This window comes from Ursus arctos, unplaced genomic scaffold (assembly GCF_023065955.2).
Source record: "Ursus arctos isolate Adak ecotype North America unplaced genomic scaffold, UrsArc2.0 scaffold_31, whole genome shotgun sequence".
Lineage (NCBI taxonomy): Eukaryota > Metazoa > Chordata > Mammalia > Carnivora > Ursidae > Ursus > Ursus arctos.
The window spans coordinates 19,776,865-19,794,603 of NW_026622997.1; the positions used below are offsets into that span (position 1 = coordinate 19,776,865).

At 49.8% G+C, this 17,739-nt stretch overlaps 1 protein-coding gene across 1 annotated transcript in view; it reads left to right on the forward strand.

Annotated features, from left to right (window-relative positions):
• The window catches only part of GMPR (guanosine monophosphate reductase), a 45,242-nt gene that overhangs the window by 12,329 nt on the left and 15,174 nt on the right, over positions 1 to 17,739 (forward strand). Inside the window, exons 4-6 of the mRNA XM_026511538.4 lie at positions 1,751 to 1,924; positions 12,146 to 12,227; positions 15,676 to 15,782. Coding sequence (XP_026367323.1) covers positions 1,751 to 1,924; positions 12,146 to 12,227; positions 15,676 to 15,782 — 363 coding nt within the window. The remainder of the gene's footprint in view (positions 1 to 1,750; positions 1,925 to 12,145; positions 12,228 to 15,675; positions 15,783 to 17,739) is intronic.

Here is a 17,739-nt window from a genome sequence, read left to right on the forward strand (position 1 = left end):
GATCAGATCATTTGTGATTGGAAAATGACTTCACCTTATACTGCTTTTGAGGTTATACTGGCTTCTTTTTTTCCTTGGCTGTGTGCTGTGTGGATTTTAATTAGTGAGAAGATGGTTTTGGAGATACAGTAATTCTGGCTCAGTGTCACATCCTTCATTTTTTCCATATTGTGTCTGAATGAATATTAATTGCTTCCCCGTCTTTCCTTCCTGGAAGAAGTTTAGAGAGCGATGATTTTTTTTTGGCGGGGGTGGGTCATACCTTTGACTCCTGTATAGAAGTCTTTGGCAATGTGTTGCTAATTAGAACCTTGTCCTTCATTACCAAGCATGATCATTTGACTTACTACTCTGCCCCCGACCAAATTAAAGGCTAATTAAAAAGGCGAAAATGTAAAAAACTCGGTAACACTGAGAGAAAGGAGCCCATCTTGAGTTCCACTTGGCAAACTTTAACAGAAACGAAAAGGAAACCAGGAAAAGTAGCAGAGCTCTAGTGCAAGGGTGGGATTGGGCCAGCACTGGGCAGACTGGTAGCATGAGGAGTGAAAGCTAATTTGAACACAGAAAACTGGAGTAAACATGTATCAAGTTACCAGGCTGTTTACACTCAGTATCTGTGTTGTGGATACATTGTGATGTTGAGGGAATCACAAAGGGTATTCAGACATGCCCCCCCCCCCGTGGCTTTTGGCTTAAAGAAGTGTCGTAAAATATAAATATTCTTTTTTTTTTTTAAAGATTTTATTTATTTATTTGACAGAAAGAGACAGCCAGCGAGAGAGGGAACACAAGCAGGGGGAGTGGGAGAGGAAGAAGCAGACTCTTAACGGAGGAGCCTGACGTGGGGCTCAATCCCAGAACGCCGGGATCACGCCCTGAGCCTAAGGCAGACGCTTAACGACTGCACCACCCAGGCGCCCCATAAAATATAAATATTCTTATAAAAGATGAGATGCTGACCCCAGGCACAATCCCATGACTTAGTTGCACTAAGGCATCAATGACTAAAAACAAATCTTATCCCAAAATGCGGATTTTCCCAGGAGCAGAGGGGTGGGTTGGAGACTGCCGGTGCCGTGGGTTAGGGAGAGGGTATCACTGAGGAGGGTGTGGTGGCTTTGCATGTCAAGACAGACAGGTGCCCTTGGGAAGGATCATCTTAGGCTTGTTCGTTCTTGCACCTTTTGGCCATTTTGCCCTTTTCATAGGAACCCTGAGTCTTGCAGTTTTTGAGTAGTTTCGATTTACGTGTTGTATTGTATTGAGAGTCAAAATGAAAACAGGAAGTTTTATCAGAGGAGTTTAGACCTCTTCCCCGCCCTCCTGTTCCCCGTGCCAGCTGCTCAGGGTGACAATACAGCATTGGTGGGAGGAAGCCTGTGCTGACCGGCCACCCCTCGTTCTTCCTGCCTCTCCTCTTCTCCAAGAAGAGCAGAATTCGCACCAGCAGCTCTACGGTTCAGAGTTCCATACAGCGTGAGGAAATGAAGGAAAAGCCAAGGAGCAGGTTTCCTGAGTAATTAAAAATCTGTTTACTGGAAAGATCCTGTGGCCAAGGACGAATCTCGTTTACCTCCACTGTGGCGTCTTTCTTGAGCAGACCCACCGTGTGCGTAGTTGGTCCGGGTAAACCTCAGACAGTCATAGCATCTCCCCAGGATAGGAGAATGGATGGAGGCAGGGTCTGACTTTGAACACTCCTTACTCTTCACGTCTTGTGCCTCTTGGTTTCTTTTGTTTGGTACAGCATGTAGCCGTGAGTTCGGGCAGTGGGAAGAGCGATCTGGAAAAGATGAGTGACATCTTGGAAGCGGTGCCGCAGGTCAAGTTCATATGCCTGGATGTGGCCAACGGGTATTCAGAACATTTTGTGGAGTTCGTGAAGCTGGTGCGTGCCAGATTTCCAGAGCACACCATTATGGTAGGTATGACGGAGCACCGTCTAGGCGGGGAAAGCAAAGAGAGGGCTGTTCGGCGTGTCAGGGGAGCTGTGTTGGTGCCTTCTTACTGAGATGAGTTGAGATCGTTCTGAAAAGAACAGGCAGTGGCAATGCAGGGTCTGCAGACTGGCTCTCCGTAAAAACTAGAGTCCAGATCAGCATCACAGGGTGTGGGCTTTTGATCTCTGCTAAATGTCATCAGATGTGGTGTAAGAATATCATGGGACGCTTTTGGTTTTTTGTTTTTTTCAAAGATTTTATTTATTTATTTGTCAGAGAGAGCGAGAGAGTGCACAAGCAGGGGGAGTGACAGGCAGAGGGAGAAGCAGGCTCCCCACTGAGCAAGGAGTCCGATGCAGGACTCGATCCCAGGACCCTGAGATCATGACCTGAGCCGAAGGCAGACACTTAACTGACTGAGCCCCCCAGGCATCCCCATGGGACACCTTGGACCAAAGGTCTGTGTCACTCCTTACTAAAGAGTTTTTATTTGATTAATGAAAATAGTGTAGCTGTGTTTGAGTTTAACCCGTTCGGGTCATCTGTCCCCCTCTCCTAACTTGCCAGTAGAAAATTCTCCTGTAACAGTTGAAATCCCCCATGTGAAGAGGAGTCCAAGTTGTTCGCTGTTATTTGCAGATCAGCTGGAGTATTGTTTGGCCTCGGACCTTTATTCTTGACTTGGCCTGCCTTTTGCGTATTTTCCTAATTACGAACACCTTCACTAGTCTAAAAGTTCCATTTGCTATTGGCGGGAAAGGCGGGTTTACAGAAGGGATTAGAAGCTCTCGGGTTAAATGTGGGCTTTTGGAAAGTCTACGTTGTGATTATATGTGTCTCCCCTGGTCTCAATTAATGTGACAATGGTAGATTGGCCACTAGATAATTTCCCTGTTCTCCGTTTTTGTGAATTTTGAATTTTATTTCTCCTTGTGTTTCATCATTGTAAGGAGGTTGGGGCACAGGAATTGTTTCTGTTAGTGGAGTTAAATCTTCTGTTAAGGATTCACAAGCGTTTTTAAGATATGTATTTTTGTGCTTTCCAATCATACGAGAAGAAAGGATCGAGAGTTGTCGCAAGAGCAGCCAGCTGTACAGTGTGAGAAGTTGGATGGGAGACCAAAAACTTCATTTCGTCTTCCGTAATAGTGCTGCAGTGTCATTTTTTAAAAAAGATTTTATTTATTTGAGAGTGAAAGAGAGAGTGAGCACGAGGAGGGGGAGACACAGAGGGAGAAGTAGACTCCCCGTTGAGCAGGGAGCCCAACGTGGGGCTCGATCCCAGGACCCTGGGATCACGTCCCTGAGCCAAAGGCAGATGCCCAACCGACTGAGCCACCCAGGTGCCCCGTGTCATTGTTTTTTTAATAACAGTAATACCGCTTACTGATTACCAACCAGGCTTCAGAAGGCTCACATCTGTTCTTTCTCTTCTGTAAAGAATGGGAACCATTGTCCCAAATTTATCCTGGATGAGCAATCTTGAGTCTGATCTGTTCCTACACTTTGCGGAGTGTTCACAAGGTCATACCGATACTGAACGGCTAAGTGGGGACTTGAACCCCTGTCATTGCTATCTAGTACCCGGCGTCCCGAGGCTCTTCTGCCCCTAGCCACCTGTGGTAACGTTTTCTCGAGCAAGAGGGAACAGAAAGCAGGACTCCCAGAAAAGCAGAAACCCCTGGCCCCTCAGCTGGGCTGTGGTCACTCTAAACAGTATTTGGTATTCAATGTAAATTCTGTGAAACCGTGGATGGCACTAGGAAGAGCATGACAGATAGGTGTTAACCAGGAGAGGAGTCCTTTGTTTCTTCCTTGTGGAGAGAAGGAGATCAAGCAGGCCCAGGGCTGCTGTTGACGGTCCTTCTTACCTGAGGTGATACGGGTCTAGATCTTTCTAGATCTTTCTAGCGCACCTCTGGTGTGTTAATTGTGCTGGGGATAGAAGTGACTGATGAACTTGGAAGTTGTGCTTTACCTCCACTGGTGTTTTGGGGGTGTAAGAGATAGTTCTGAAGGGCTAGGAATCAGAAATGACATGGATTTAGTGAGGCCACTCCCTGGTTCCACTTTCTTTTTCTGTAGTAATTCTTGTATTACATTGTGAAATGGGACACACGTACAGAAAAGTGTTCGGAACATGGATGTTTAATAAATAGTCCTAAGATACATGGTCCTTCCAGGGCACCTACACTCAGAAGCCCCTCCTCCCACCTAAAACGAAAGCCCCACCTTGACTCTAGCAATCATTTTCTTCCTTGTGTGTCCCTGCTTTCACCACTGCTAATGCCTTTTTAAAAAAAATTTTATTTATTTTAGAGAGAGTGAGGGAGAATGAGCGTTAGAGAGAAAGCACGAGCACCAGTGGGAGGAGAGGCAGAGAGAGATGGAGAAGCAGACTCCCCATTGAGCAGGGAGCCAGACTCGGGACTCGATCCCAGGACCCTGCAATTATGACCTGAGCCAAAGGCAGATGCTTAGCCGACTGAGCCACTCAGGCGCCCCTGCTGATGTCTTCTCAACAGTATTGAATTCTGCCTGTTTTCGAACCTTGTGTAAATGATGACCCTACTGTGTATCTCTTGTCGTATTTCAGTCAGTAGTATATCGAGATACAGCGACAATTTATTTAAGCCATATGATAGGCATTCCATTGTTCCTAGAACCAGTCTTTATTTTTTATAAAGATTTTATTTATCTATTTATTTATGTAGAGAGTGTGAGTGGGGGAAGGGCAAAGGGAGAGAGAATCTTAAGCAGACTCCCCACTGAGTGTGGAGCCCAATGGGGGCTCGATCCCATAACCCTGAGAGCATGACCTGAGCCCAAGTCAAGAGTCAGATGCCCAACCGACTGCACCACCCATCTGCCCCAGAAACAAATCATTGATACCGTTGCCCACCTGCCCCTTGCCCCTTCCCCTTGCTCTGCTTGTCCGCTGGTTGTGACACCGTTAGAATCGCTAACTTTGTGCCCCTGAAGTTGGTGTGACCCCATGAGCCCAGTCACGCTGGGAAAGTCACATAACGTCCTGAATCTCATTTTCCTCACCTGTGAAAGAGAGGTCGAGGATAATAGCGGCTGGAGAATTACCGAGCGGGGGCGGGGGGGGGGGGCGTTGGTAGATCAGATGGTGTGATGTGTTGTGCACGGTGCGGTATTCATGGACTGTTGTTTGTCAGTTGTGAGTACCATTGAGGACAGATGCCCTGAGCACGAGTCAGAGATGGAAGGCTGATGGAGAAGAAGAATGGAAGGTGGGATGGAGGGGGGGAGTATTCGTTTTTGTTTCGAGAAGGTGGAGGAAACCTGTACCACTTTTCTCAAAACGGATAAGTGATGGTAGAAATCAGCGAGAGCCTCGGAACTTTCTATCCTATCTCCCGATCGTTGGCTATGAGTTTTAGCTCGCAGCTGGGCCTGCCGGGAGCTGAGGCAAGCTGCTCACTGTGGAGCCCAGGAAGCCCATTGGTGTGCCACCCCTCAGGGATGCAGACCAGGGGACATGCAGTGCAGGACGGAGGTAGGCTGGTAGTTCAAGAGAAAGAGCACTGTCCCCGGTACAGAGCCTGGGGGTTGCCATGGGGATGAGGCCGGGAGGGAGAGGATGGCGCAGAGTTCCCACGGCCCTCTGGGCGGCCACCACCGGCAGGTGCCTCTTTTGCATCTGCTGGTTGGCTCTGGGATGGGTTTTCATCGTTCTTCTTGGTTTCCCCAGCAGTGAACGGGGGACTTTGGCGAGGTAGACGCGTTATTCCTAAGGCGTTCTTTGCTTGCACTGACCCCTGAAATCTGGGATTCATTTGGAAACCTCTAGTGCTCTTAACACCCTTGGTTTTTGGAAGTATAATTTCTCTTCAGCTTTTGGATACATTACCATTGGTCCAGTGTTTTGGAACCAAAAGGTGTATAATATGGGGGCTGAGTGTCATTGCGATCGCCCCAGTGCAGTGAGCAGGAGGGGTACTCGGAAATGCTCTTGGTCGCGGCTGGCGGTTCCGGGGGGGGTCTGTCTGCAGCAGGAACAAGGGCTTGTTGCTCCCCATTCCCTGTACATCCTGGATTCATGTGCACACCCCATTTCCTTGCCTCGTCCCTAAGGCGCACTTTGACACTTGGAGGGAGGGAAGAAGCAGGGCGTTTTAGAAAACTTCGGCAGACGAGGGTCCTGTAGAAGGTGCTGGCTGTTAGAACAGTGTAGTAAGCCCCAGAGCCATCTGCCTGGTGGCTTTCAGAGAGGAAGGAGAAAGATGTGTGCCAGGTGCCGTAGAAAAAGGCAGGAGCGTGGGCTGGGCAAGGCACTTCTGATGATCTCCAGTCTTTGAGCATGGATAACAGCACCTACTTTTATGGACGTGTAACTCAGTTTTCGAGAGCTCAGGGAACTTTCTGAGGATCACACAGCCAGTAAGAGGTGGGCCTAGGGTTCCGAGCCAGGTGCCTGCCCCCAGGACCTGTGGTCTTCCGTTACACCACACCGTAGCCAGCAGCCACGCCAGCCTGCTGGGATGTGGACGTCCCGGTGTGGGGTCTGAGAAACAGCTTTGTGCTCACTTGGTCCTGGAGAGGTAGGTCTGTGACACCTCGTGTGTTCAGAGTCCACGCTGCTGGGGAATGCCACGTTAGCCACTGCCGACCGATCCCCACATGGCCATGGGCACGGCCTCAGCATTTCTGCACGTGGCCGGTGGCTCAGTGTCCTGCTTACGTTCTTTCTCCAGCACTGGTGATCCCACAAGTTTCAGAGCCACGGGGGGACACCCCCTGCTCCCTCCCTCTTCCCAGGGAGGCGGACCCTCTTTAGAATCCCTTGTAGGTGGTCAGCTCACTGAGCATGGAGCGTGTCTCACTGAGGTACAGGGAGTAGTTAGGGCGACAGCACCCCGCAGGCTGAGTTGTTTGGATTTCCTGTTTCTACCCTCTTTCTGGAACAGGTGTGAACGGGAACTGTGGTAGAAGCTGTGAAGGGCCTCACATCCAGGTGATGGGTCTCTGAGAGTCCCACAGTAAACTGAGTTTAATGCGCCATAAAAGATGGTAATTGCCTTGACAGCTTCTCCTACTTCCTGCTTCTGTGGGTAGGCGTAGGGACATTTCCGTGTGCTGGGGAGAAGGTACTAGCATTAGCTTGTCGCCACCTTATTATTATTTTTTTTTAAGATCTTATTTATTTATTTGAAGAGAGAGGCAGACACACAGAGAGCACAAGCAGGGGGAGCAGCAGGCAGAGGGAGAAGCAGGCTCCTGCTGAGCGGGGAACCCAACATGGGCCTCGATCCCAGGACCCGGGATCATGACTGGAACTGAAGGCAGATGCTTAACCGACTGAGCCACCCAGGCGTCCCCAGCATGTCACCACCTGATATCAGGAGTTGGCACACAGTGGCCCACAGGCCTGACCCATCCCGCTGCTCTTTGCCGGCCCCTACCTCCCATCATCCTATAGAAAGGATTTTTCTTGGCAGGGGTCCTCAGAAGAGTCAGTAAAAAGTGGGTAGAGAAGTTACTGTTGAAGAGGTACCGACTTTCAGTTTGGGATGATGAAAAGTTGTGGGGACAGATGGTGGTGAGGGCCGCACGACAGTGCCACTGAATTGTCCACTTAAAAATCATTAAAAACAATACATTTTAGGTCATGGATATTTGACCACAATGAAGTCTAAAAAAAAAAAAAGTGAGCAGAAGAGCAATATATAGAAAGCATTCTTAAGTGGCGGGCCTAACATTCTACTGAGCGCCATGGAGAGCTGGGCTCTGTGCTAGGAATTGAATAGAACTTTCTTTGTAAACCCTATCTTGACAACACTGAGGGGGTGTGGTTAGTTTCATTCGGTAGCAGGAGAAATGGAGCCTCCAAGTTCTTTCTTCCTTCGTTGCCTGGACCTGAAGGTCTGCCAGTGGACCCCAGGGCTTTCTGAACCGACTTCGATGAACCTTCGATGTCTGGTCCTAAGAAAAGCTGGAAAAATCAGGGCAAAACAGTCTTAGTTTTGGTTTTGGCCCAGGAGACCTCTTTAAACCTGTTGCTTTTTGTTTGTTTGTTTTCCTTTTCCCTGGGTCCCCACGCCTCTCCTTGACCTTGGAGGGGTGGTGGTTGCCGGCAGAACATGGGAGTGGGGGGCCTGGTTGGTACTCGGCCTCCCCAGGGAGAGGGGTGCCTGGTGGAAATTCCTGCCTGCTTCAGTGCCCCCCCCCCCCGCAGAAGGGTCCAGAGCTTGTGCTTTGTCACGGATGCCCGGGAAACGAGCGTGTGCTGCAGGTGCGGCCATGGTCCGGCCCTGCTATCTCTACCACCCAGGAGCCTCCTCGGGCCCAGATAAGCTGGCTCCTCCCTAATCACCCTGGCCGGCCCCATGCCCCGGCGTCACCCCCACATCCCTGCCGAATCACCCCCGAATCACCCCATGCACTGCTTCCTGGGCGGGGCCTGGGGCCAAGCCTGGTCCTGATCATGTCGTGTTGTCCTTCTCATGTTTGATTTTTGCCTTTCCCTTTCCCCCCTTAGTTTTTGCCTTTCTTGGTGTCCACTTTGATGAGACGGCTTTTTGCTCCTGCCCATGGAAACTCACCCGTCCTGCCTCTGTCTTCAGCATTCTTGTTGAGTTGGCCTCATGCTGGAAGTGCTTCCTGGTTTTTCCATACGGCAGGTTCTCTGCAGTGACCGCCTTCCAGCCACTGGTTTTAAAGAGCCACACAGGTGGCCGGGGGTGGGCGGTACGGGGATACCTGTGCAAGCCCCTGGGCTACCAGAACAGGGTCACCTTCCTCATGCTTTAAACTACTTTGAGGGGCACCTGGGTGGCTCAGTCGGTTAAGCGTCTGCCTTCAGCTCAGGTCCTCGGATCGAGCCCCGCGTCGGGGCTCCCTGCTCAGCGGGGAGTCTGTCTCTCCCTCTCCCTCTGCCCCTCTCCCCTGCTTATGCTCTCTCTCTCAAGTAAATAAATAAAATATTTAAAAAAACCATAAACTTACTTTGAGCCTATGTGATTGGACCTGGTCCATCCAACAGGAACTGACTTGAATTAATTTTGTGTAAATTAGGCCCTTTAAAAAAATAAAATGATTTGTTGGCAGCACCAGATTAGGGGGAAAAAAAATCCACATTGAAAGCAAAACGATGTAGGGTGCTGAGAGTAACTTCTGAGTTATGTGTGTATGTATGTATTTTCGTTTTTAAAATTTATTTTTATTTTACTTTTAAAATGTAAAACATGTTTTATTCTTTAGCAAGACCAGCAGTGAGGAAGAATTGAGAGCTTGGAGTCTTGTTTCTCAGGTTCCTATTAAATTCTTCCTTGGCTACAAACTTCCTTGGTTCTTGTGCTAAAATGAAACTCAAAACCCCAAATTATCAGACTTAGTTATAAAAGTAGTGCAGTGTCTGGGGCACCCGCGGGGCTCAGTTGGTGAAGCGTCTGACTCTTGGTTTCGGCTCAGGTCGTGATCTCAGGGTCCTGGGATCAAGCCCCGTGAGGGTCTGTGTGTTCAGCTCGGAGGCTGTTTCAGATTCTTTCTCCCTCTCCCTCTCCCACTGGTGCTCACTCTTTTTCTCTCTCTCTAAAGTAAATAAATAAACCTTAAAAAAAAAAAAAAAGTAATGCAGTTCCTACTGTAGAATCCAGAAAATTTTAAAGAAAAAAGTTAAAAGTTGGGTAATTTTTTTATTTATACATAATTTGTTAGCATTTTGGTGTATGTTTTCATGGATGTGTATACTTGTGAGGGTTTGTTTTTTTTTTTTTTTTTTTAAGATTTTTTATTTATTTATTTGACAGAGATAGAGACAGCCAGCGAGAGAGGGAACACAAACAGGGGAAGTGGGAGAGGAAGAAGCAGGCTCATAGCAGAGGAGCCTGATGTGGGGCTCGATCCCATAACGCTGGGATCACGCCCTGAGCCGAAGGCAGATGCTTAACCGCTGTGCCACCCAGGCGCCCCTTTTGTTGTTGTTTTTAACAAAATTAAGATCTTACTATTTCCTTCTCTTTCCCCTAATGTGATACTGAAAGCCGTTAAGCATTTTCTTGCACCATCAGACCAAGCTAAAAACCTCACGTAGCTGAAAAACATGATTGTTGAACCATTCCCATTTGGGGTAATACATTTGCAGTTTTGCACTGTTAGAAATAATATACATCCTCGTAGTTAAATCATTGACCTCAGCTGTGATTGTTCCCTGCAGAGAGGATCCTGGAAGTCTACTCACCAAATCAATGGATGTATTTTTGCATTTGCTCTGTGCGGACAAATGGCTTCCCAGGAAAACTTGTACTAAAGGAGACCTTGCACGAGCAGAAAAAGATAGTGTCTGTTTCCTCTGGTATTTAGTGATGATGGTCCTTTATCATTTAAGCGACCGGTAGTACCTCACTCGTGTCTGAATTTAAATGTGATGATTAGTGGGGCGCCTGGGTGGCTCAGTAGGTTAAGCGTCTGCCTTCGGCTCAGGTCATGATCTCAGGGTCCTGGGATCAAGTCATGCATCGGGGGTCCCTGCTCAGAGGGGAGTCACCTTCTCCCTCTCCCTCTTCCTCTGCTGCTCTTTCATGCTCTCTCTCTCAAATAAATAAATTAAATCTTTCAAAAAAATAATAAATGCAATGATTAGTGATGGTGAACGCTTACCCTGTGTTCATTGACCACTTTTTTTTTTTTTTTTTAGTTTGTTCATGTCCTTCCGCAGTTACTCTGTGGGGTGTCTGCATTTCTCTTGCAGATTTGGGAGAGCTTTTATAATGTTAGTAACCCTTTGTCATAGTTGCAGGGATTTTTCTCTACTGTGTTATTTGCCTCTTAGTTTTGTTGAGTGTGTGTGTGTGTGTGTGTGTGTGTACATAGATCTTTTTTCCCATTTTTATTACAGGTCTTCCAGGTATTCTAAGTCGGGAAGGGCACAACTTTTAATTGAGCTCCGGCACCCATCTGAAGCTAGTTTTGGGGACAAGTATGAATGAGAATCTGTATCTTCCAGAAGATCCCTCTCCCAGCTCTGTCTCTTGAAACCTTGTTCCGCTCCTCACTGACATGTAATGCCCCCCCCCCCCCCAATCATAGACGGTATCCTCAACCCCCTGGTCCTTCTTCTGGACCGTCTAGCATTTTCTATTGTCAGATGGCTGTTGGATTAAAGCAGCCTTGAGCCTTCCTCATCCATCTTTGTAAGATACTTTCATACCAAGTTAAAAGGCACTTTGTCTAGGTTAAAAAAGAAAAATACCTCCCCCCCAGGAATGAATTCAATGAAAAGACACTGGGGCTTCAATGCAAAAAAAAAAAAAAAAAAAAAAAAAAAGCATCATGGTAGCATGCGTAGGGATGCATTTCCCAAAATAAGACTTTGTACAGTTGCGAACATTCAGTCAGGCATCTTGCCAAGGATCCTAGGGACCAACTGAAGAATCCACAGGGTCGTGAGTTAGAATAAAGAGAGCTATTTTCATCCCTACTCCTGCTGGGAAAGAATTTGTATAGTCTCCAAACCCGATGCCTCCTTTCGGTTTTTACCTTCTGCCATGTGCTGGCTTCCGTGTTTATTCCTAGGGCCACAGCCTCGTGTTCTGAAACCGGAGCGTGCTGCAGTGCTGTCGGTCCGTAAGGGCTCATCTGCCCTTGCATGTCCGGGTGGGAACCCCCAGCCCTGGGGTGGACGCCCAGGCTTTTCCCATCAGTGAGATGATCGCTGAGTTTCATAATCTGGAGCCCGTGGAGTTCCATAAAGGTTCTCAAGGGTGTTGTCGTCTCTGAAACATATTATGGCCGACAGTAAAGATGATACTATCTGAGCAAGTGTTTCATTGCTTATTTTGTGTATTTGGGTTCTCCGTAGGATTTCGTTTTGTCCATCCCGGACATGTTCAAAAGCTCTGTCCCGCATAGTCTCCGGTCTCTTGTGGTTCTAGAATTAGACACTTGGCATACCTTCTTCTGTCAGCTCACCCCGGTGTGGTCTCACGTGTCAGACTCTGTGTTCCTGTTCAGTAGAGAAGGAAACCAGGGGAACGTCCCGACCCACCAACTTCAGATTTAATCTAGAATCAGGGATTCAGTCTGTTGTGCTCCTGACCTCCCTCTCGTGGCCCCCAGGCTGCCTGGTGGCTTCAGGACGCGTTCGACTGTGTGTCCAGGTGGGGGGCTGCTCATTCCCTCATCTTTGTATCACTAGGAATAGACCGTGATTGTGGGCTGTGTTCTTTCTGTCTCAGGCAGGGAACGTGGTAACAGGGGAGATGGTGGAAGAGCTTATCCTTTCTGGAGCAGACATAATCAAAGTGGGCGTTGGACCAGGTAAGCTTGCTGGGAAGCAGAGGCTGTGTGGTGGGTGCTGGGGGATGGGGTTTGGGGCAGCTAGAGATGTGGCCAGAAGGGAGCCCATGGGTGACCTAGCCACAAGCATAGAGCCCCTTTCTTTTGGAAGCATCACACCACTTTCAGAAGTTGAGCTTCCAAAAGAGGCTTTTTTAGGAAATCTCATTGGGTTGCTTTCTGATGCCCCCAGGGAACGTCTTAAAGGAGCTGGGATGTGGGTAGAATGTGAGGTCCGGTTTCAGAGCGCCCGTGGAAGACGAGAGTGCAGATTTCATTCATGATCCCAGACACCTTGAAGAGGAAGGCCAGGGGGTGTACAATTGTGGGGACAGTCAATGGACACAAATGGCTCAAGCTTATATGAAGGCTTGAGGGACCCCAAACGTTGCACATAGGCATACAGCTATGAGGCCGCATTTGAACGTGACCCATGGCCCAGTCGTTACCACCCCTGGCACCTCACCTGATACATATCCAGCTCAGTTGGCCCATACCCTCTTGGGCATTCTCTCCTAGGACCACCCGTTGGCGTCTTGAGTGGAGGAGCAAGGCAGAGCCTTTCTGTCCTATTGGGCAGCTCCGTTTTCTCCTGGGCCAGGTGGCCATCACTGTCCCCTTTGGCGAGACCTGAGCATGAGCCTTCATGTTTCCAAATTCTTCCTTGCACATCCATTCCTAAACGAACACTCAAATTGGAGAGAAAGGAAGAAGATATACATTTTCAGCTGGGACCAAAAAACAGCAAAGATTTTAAAAATACCGCCCACCCAAAAAAACACTACCAAAAAAGGAAGCAAACCATGAAGCCATAGGAGAAGAGTGTGGGAATGCGCTGTTGGAGGCGGAAGACGTTGTTGTGTTGTTGACTTGGCACTGCTATCAGCCTGGAGGGAACAGGATGTGGAGGAAGAGAGGATTAGGGAAGACGAGGCTGGTTTGAGTGTGTAGCCTACAGGGAAACGCTCAAGATCGGGCTTTGGGTATTGCTACTTGAGCCATCTAACAACATCGTCCGAGCAAGAGGAAAGACAACCCTGGTTTTTACTGAGTGTTGGTCATTTTTGGAAAGTCAGGGAGAGGATGAGGCCCCGTTCTTACTGACAAGGAGCTCCCTACTTAGGATGGGCTGTAATAGACCGAGTTAATAAGAGAACAGGTGACTAATAGACCCGGGAGACTCTTTCTTCCAAAAGCAGGACGCTCACCAGTCACCTGTTTAATCAGACATACGTACGGCGTGTCTACTCGCTGCCGTTGTACTGGGTACGGGGTGTAGGTGTCGTCTTGGCTCCCAAAGAGCTGTTCTTGATGTATGTGATAGGATCTTGAACATTCAGCCGGACTTGTTCCCTTCATGCACATCCCGTGTGTACACGCTGTTTCCCCAGAACATCGATGGTCCTTCCATCGTCGCTGTGCCCTCTAGCCCCCAGCCCTGGCAGGGCTCTCTATTAGAACAGACTCGACCAAAGAGGGTAAGGGGCTTTGTTAAAGCCTCTTCTTTAAACTGATTGGAAATGACACTTAAATTTCACGAATCCTTTAGAGTAAAAACAACTGAGTATTCTGTGAATGACAGCCTTAAGAATGGGCGTCCTGCCCTTGAAACCGGGAGAAAACACGTACCCAGTTTCTCCTTTCGACTTGAGCATGAACCAAGACCCTTCCCATCCTGTTTCAAAGTTCTTCCTTGGCTTTTTCCAAGAAAGGTGACTGGCCTAACCTCTGTAGGTCTCTCCCGGGGGCAGAGCTCCGGGCCCCGTGGCAGAGACCCCTGCCTTCCCGCAAGGATCTGGCTATGGAGGGGGAGAGGAGAAAAACCAGTTAGGAACCAGAGATTAGGAAATGAATTCTGCCTTACACAGTGCAGGTCTGGTGCCTGGGGCAGAGGGTGCCTTGGTGGGGAGAGGAGCTCGCTGGCTCCAGGCTCGTGAGCAACGCACGTAAGGCTGGACATCAAGAGATGTATTCTGCCCTGTAGCTGGATGGGTGCAGGAGGAAAGGGGTCTTCCCCAACCTTCTGGTTTTCTTGCGGAATCCAAGCCTGGAATTCTAGACATGGTTCTCGGTCCGGTCCTGCCCCGAAGCCCTGGGGAGAGATCTGGGGGAGCCGGGAAGGCATTGGTGGTGATGGGGAGCCAGGAAAGGAGGCTGGGGTTCCAGCGGCCTTGTCCCCAGGCCTGATGGCCCTGGAGTTCAAGCCCCATTGATTGAGCTGGGAAACAGAGGAGTCACAGGCATGCGGGTGACTCATCCAGTCTTAAGTTCACGCATTCTTTTAGTGACTATTTTTAGCCCCCTTCTTATGTGCAGGGCTCTATTCTCAGCCCTGCATTTACAACAATGAATATCCCCCGAGCTTACCATCCAGCAGCGAAAACAGATCCCCTGCGTTCTTACACAAATAATTATTTAAATGCCTCTTTTTGAAGTGAATGCTGTGGCGAACAACTCCCCTGAGGCAGTGACATTTAAGATAAAGCCTGAGAGATGAGAAGCCTTGGCAAGACCAGGGGGCTGGTTCAGAGGGAGTGCTCGGACAGAAAGTACAGCGTGTACCGTGTACAGAGAATCCCCAGTGTGGGGAGCAGGGGGGAGAGCGAGATGGCGGAGGAGGGGGACGGGTGGACGTGCGGGAATTCGGTCTGGGTGATCTTGGGGGGCGGGGTGCTCATTTGCAGGGAGGAGGGGACAGGACGAGCCAGGGAACAGGTGCTGGAGGTGCTCTGGGCGTGACTCAGCCTGGACCTAGCTAGGATCACTCCCTGCAGACGGGTCCACCAGGACTGGGGTTGACCCCGTGTGGGAAAGACAGAGGTCAAGGGCGGTGCGGCATCTGGGCGGCTGGTCCTGAAATGGAAGATGGTCCCGCCGCCCAGGCTCGATGGGGACCCCGGACAGGGTGGGCAATCATGGAGCCCAGGAGGCTGGGACCCACAGAGGACGGAGTGGGTGGGAGCGGGTGCAGGCCTGGGGTCAGTGACCCACCTCAAGCCCGTGCGTCAGAGTTTCCATTTCTGTTTCATAGGCGAGGCCAAGAGGCCCAGAGGAGTTAGAAATTTGACAAAATCTGCGGGTAAAGAGGCTGTGGGAGGAGCCCGAGGGGTGTCTTGAAGTACAGTGTGGTTGTGCAGAAAAGCGAGGGAGACAGAAAGGGAAGGAGTGTAAGCAGGCAAAGGTGGGGGCTGATGTCACGGCGAGTGACAGTGACAGGGCGTCCCGGGCATCAGCGGTTGACGGTGATGAGGACCAGAAGCCACGTGGCCAGATGGAGTGGCTCTCACCACCCGCCCCTTCCCCACGGAAAGAAAGTTCAGCCCCGGTAAATCGGGGCAGGGCTGTGTGCCGGTGACGCAGGCTCCTTTTGTAGCACGTTCTGCTCATTCTTAACCATCTCTCTTTGGGCCCCGCCTCTCCCGGCCTCCAGGTTCCGTGTGCACCACCCGCACCAAGACGGGGGTGGGCTACCCCCAGCTCAGTGCCGTGATCGAGTGCGCCGACTCTGCCCACGGCCTGAAGGGGCACATCATCTCTGTAAGTCTCCCGTGGGGCAGGGGGATGGCTGTGGGAACATCTCGGGACTTTGGGGGGGCCCCTGCACCTTGGCCCCAAGGAAGCCTGTTTCCTGGCTGCCCTTCATCCAGTTGGCATCCTATGGGCTTGGCCGTGAGCCGGGCATCTTGGTCCCAGTGGTGACATTTGGCAGAGACCCAGGGCCTGCTCCCCACTTACTCTGCACCGAGGGGTGCAGGCACAGGAGTCAGTAACAACTCAGGGCATTCGGTGGCGCACTGGGGATTCGTGGGGAGCTTGGAGAAGATGAGAGGGCCGCATGCTCGTTTGCTACAAAGCACCCCAGCCTGGGTAGATTAAAGAAGAGAAAGTCACTGTCTCCCAGGTCTGGAGGCCAGACGTCTGAGATCGGGGTGTCAGCAGGGTCCCGAGGGCTGGGAGGAAGGCTCTGTTCTAAACCTCCAGCTCCCGTGGCTGGTGGCACCATAGTTTCCGTCTTCATTGTGGCATCTTCCCTGTGTGTGTGTGTCCACATTTCTCCTTTTTGTAAGGACACTAGTCGTGTTGGACTGGGGGCCACTGGTCCCCGGTTACCGGAGTGACAGCAGATTCAGTGGCATGTTGGGGGCAGAAGGCAGATTGCCGTGGGTTGAGAAATCTATGGGAAGGGGTGAGGAGAGGCAGAGGCAGCGATCTACCAGCATTTCCAGGAAGCTCCTAGAAGGACAGCAGCCTGGGACACAGCCACCAAATATTGAAGATTGAGTGAATGAATTAATGCCAAATTAATACCTGTCCTCAACGTAGCGGTTCTTCTGCTCCACTTTCACTGATGTGACGAACATTCAGACAGTCGAAGAGACATACTGTAGCTCTCCCCTTCCAGCTAAAATGCTCAGAACAAGACAGAGCATGCGGGATACAATCAGGCAGACTCAGAGCCATGGCTTCCACTTAATGTGGGTTTAAAAAAAAAAAATATATATATATATATATATATATATATATAATTTTTTTTGTTTAGAAATTCTGAATTCATAGTGTACTTTTAGTGGTCCTGTAACAGTGTTGACTCATTGAATATATTAAAGTAAACCCTCAGACCTTTTCACTCTACAGTTGCTGAACCAGGTTCCCACATTAAATAATTGATAGGTAATTTAAAAAAAACCATTCACAAATGCATCAGATTACACATCCCTGCAGAATGACGTCTTGTTGATTTCAGCCCGCACTTCGGTATGCTGACGTGGGATTTCTGGACTTGCTTTGAGGATACGGTGGTACTCTTTAAAAATCCCTACATGCACCTTCCCTCGTTTTGAGCCTCACTTCAGCATTTGGTGGGGCCCATGTTCAGAGCCGGGTCTCGTCTGCTAAGTGCCGAGGGAACGGCTTCTCTGAATTTGTCAGTCAGGGACAGTGACCACCCAGGCTTGTGCTCCCAGTTCTCAGTAATGGTGAGCGATTTCCCAGATGGGCTTAGACGTTCTGTGTGTAACCGGAAGACCAGACGAAGTTCACACACTCATGTGGGATCGGCACTCTTTTTTTTTTTTTTTAAATATTTATTTATTTGACAGAGAGAGAGGGAGAACAAGCAGGGCGAGCAGCAGAGGGAGAGGGAGAAGCAGGCTCTCTGCTGAGCAGGGAACCCGATGCGGGGCTCGATCCCAGGACTCTGGGATCATGACCTGAGCCGAAGGCGGACGCTTCACCAACTGAGCCACCCAGGTGGCCCGGGATTGGCACTCCTGACCTGAGCTCATTTCTCCTGGCCAGCCAAGTGCCTTGGCGGTCAGAGCAGCCATTTCTTTGATCGCCCATGTGTCTGATGGGGTTTCACAAGCAGATATCTCCCACTTGCCAGTCATCCCTAAACCCACCGGAAACCCATCAGATATTCTCGATCCTGCTACTCTGCCCGGTTGCCTGCCAGCTGTCTCCTGCTACACTCTGGTTGCTGAATTAGCACATC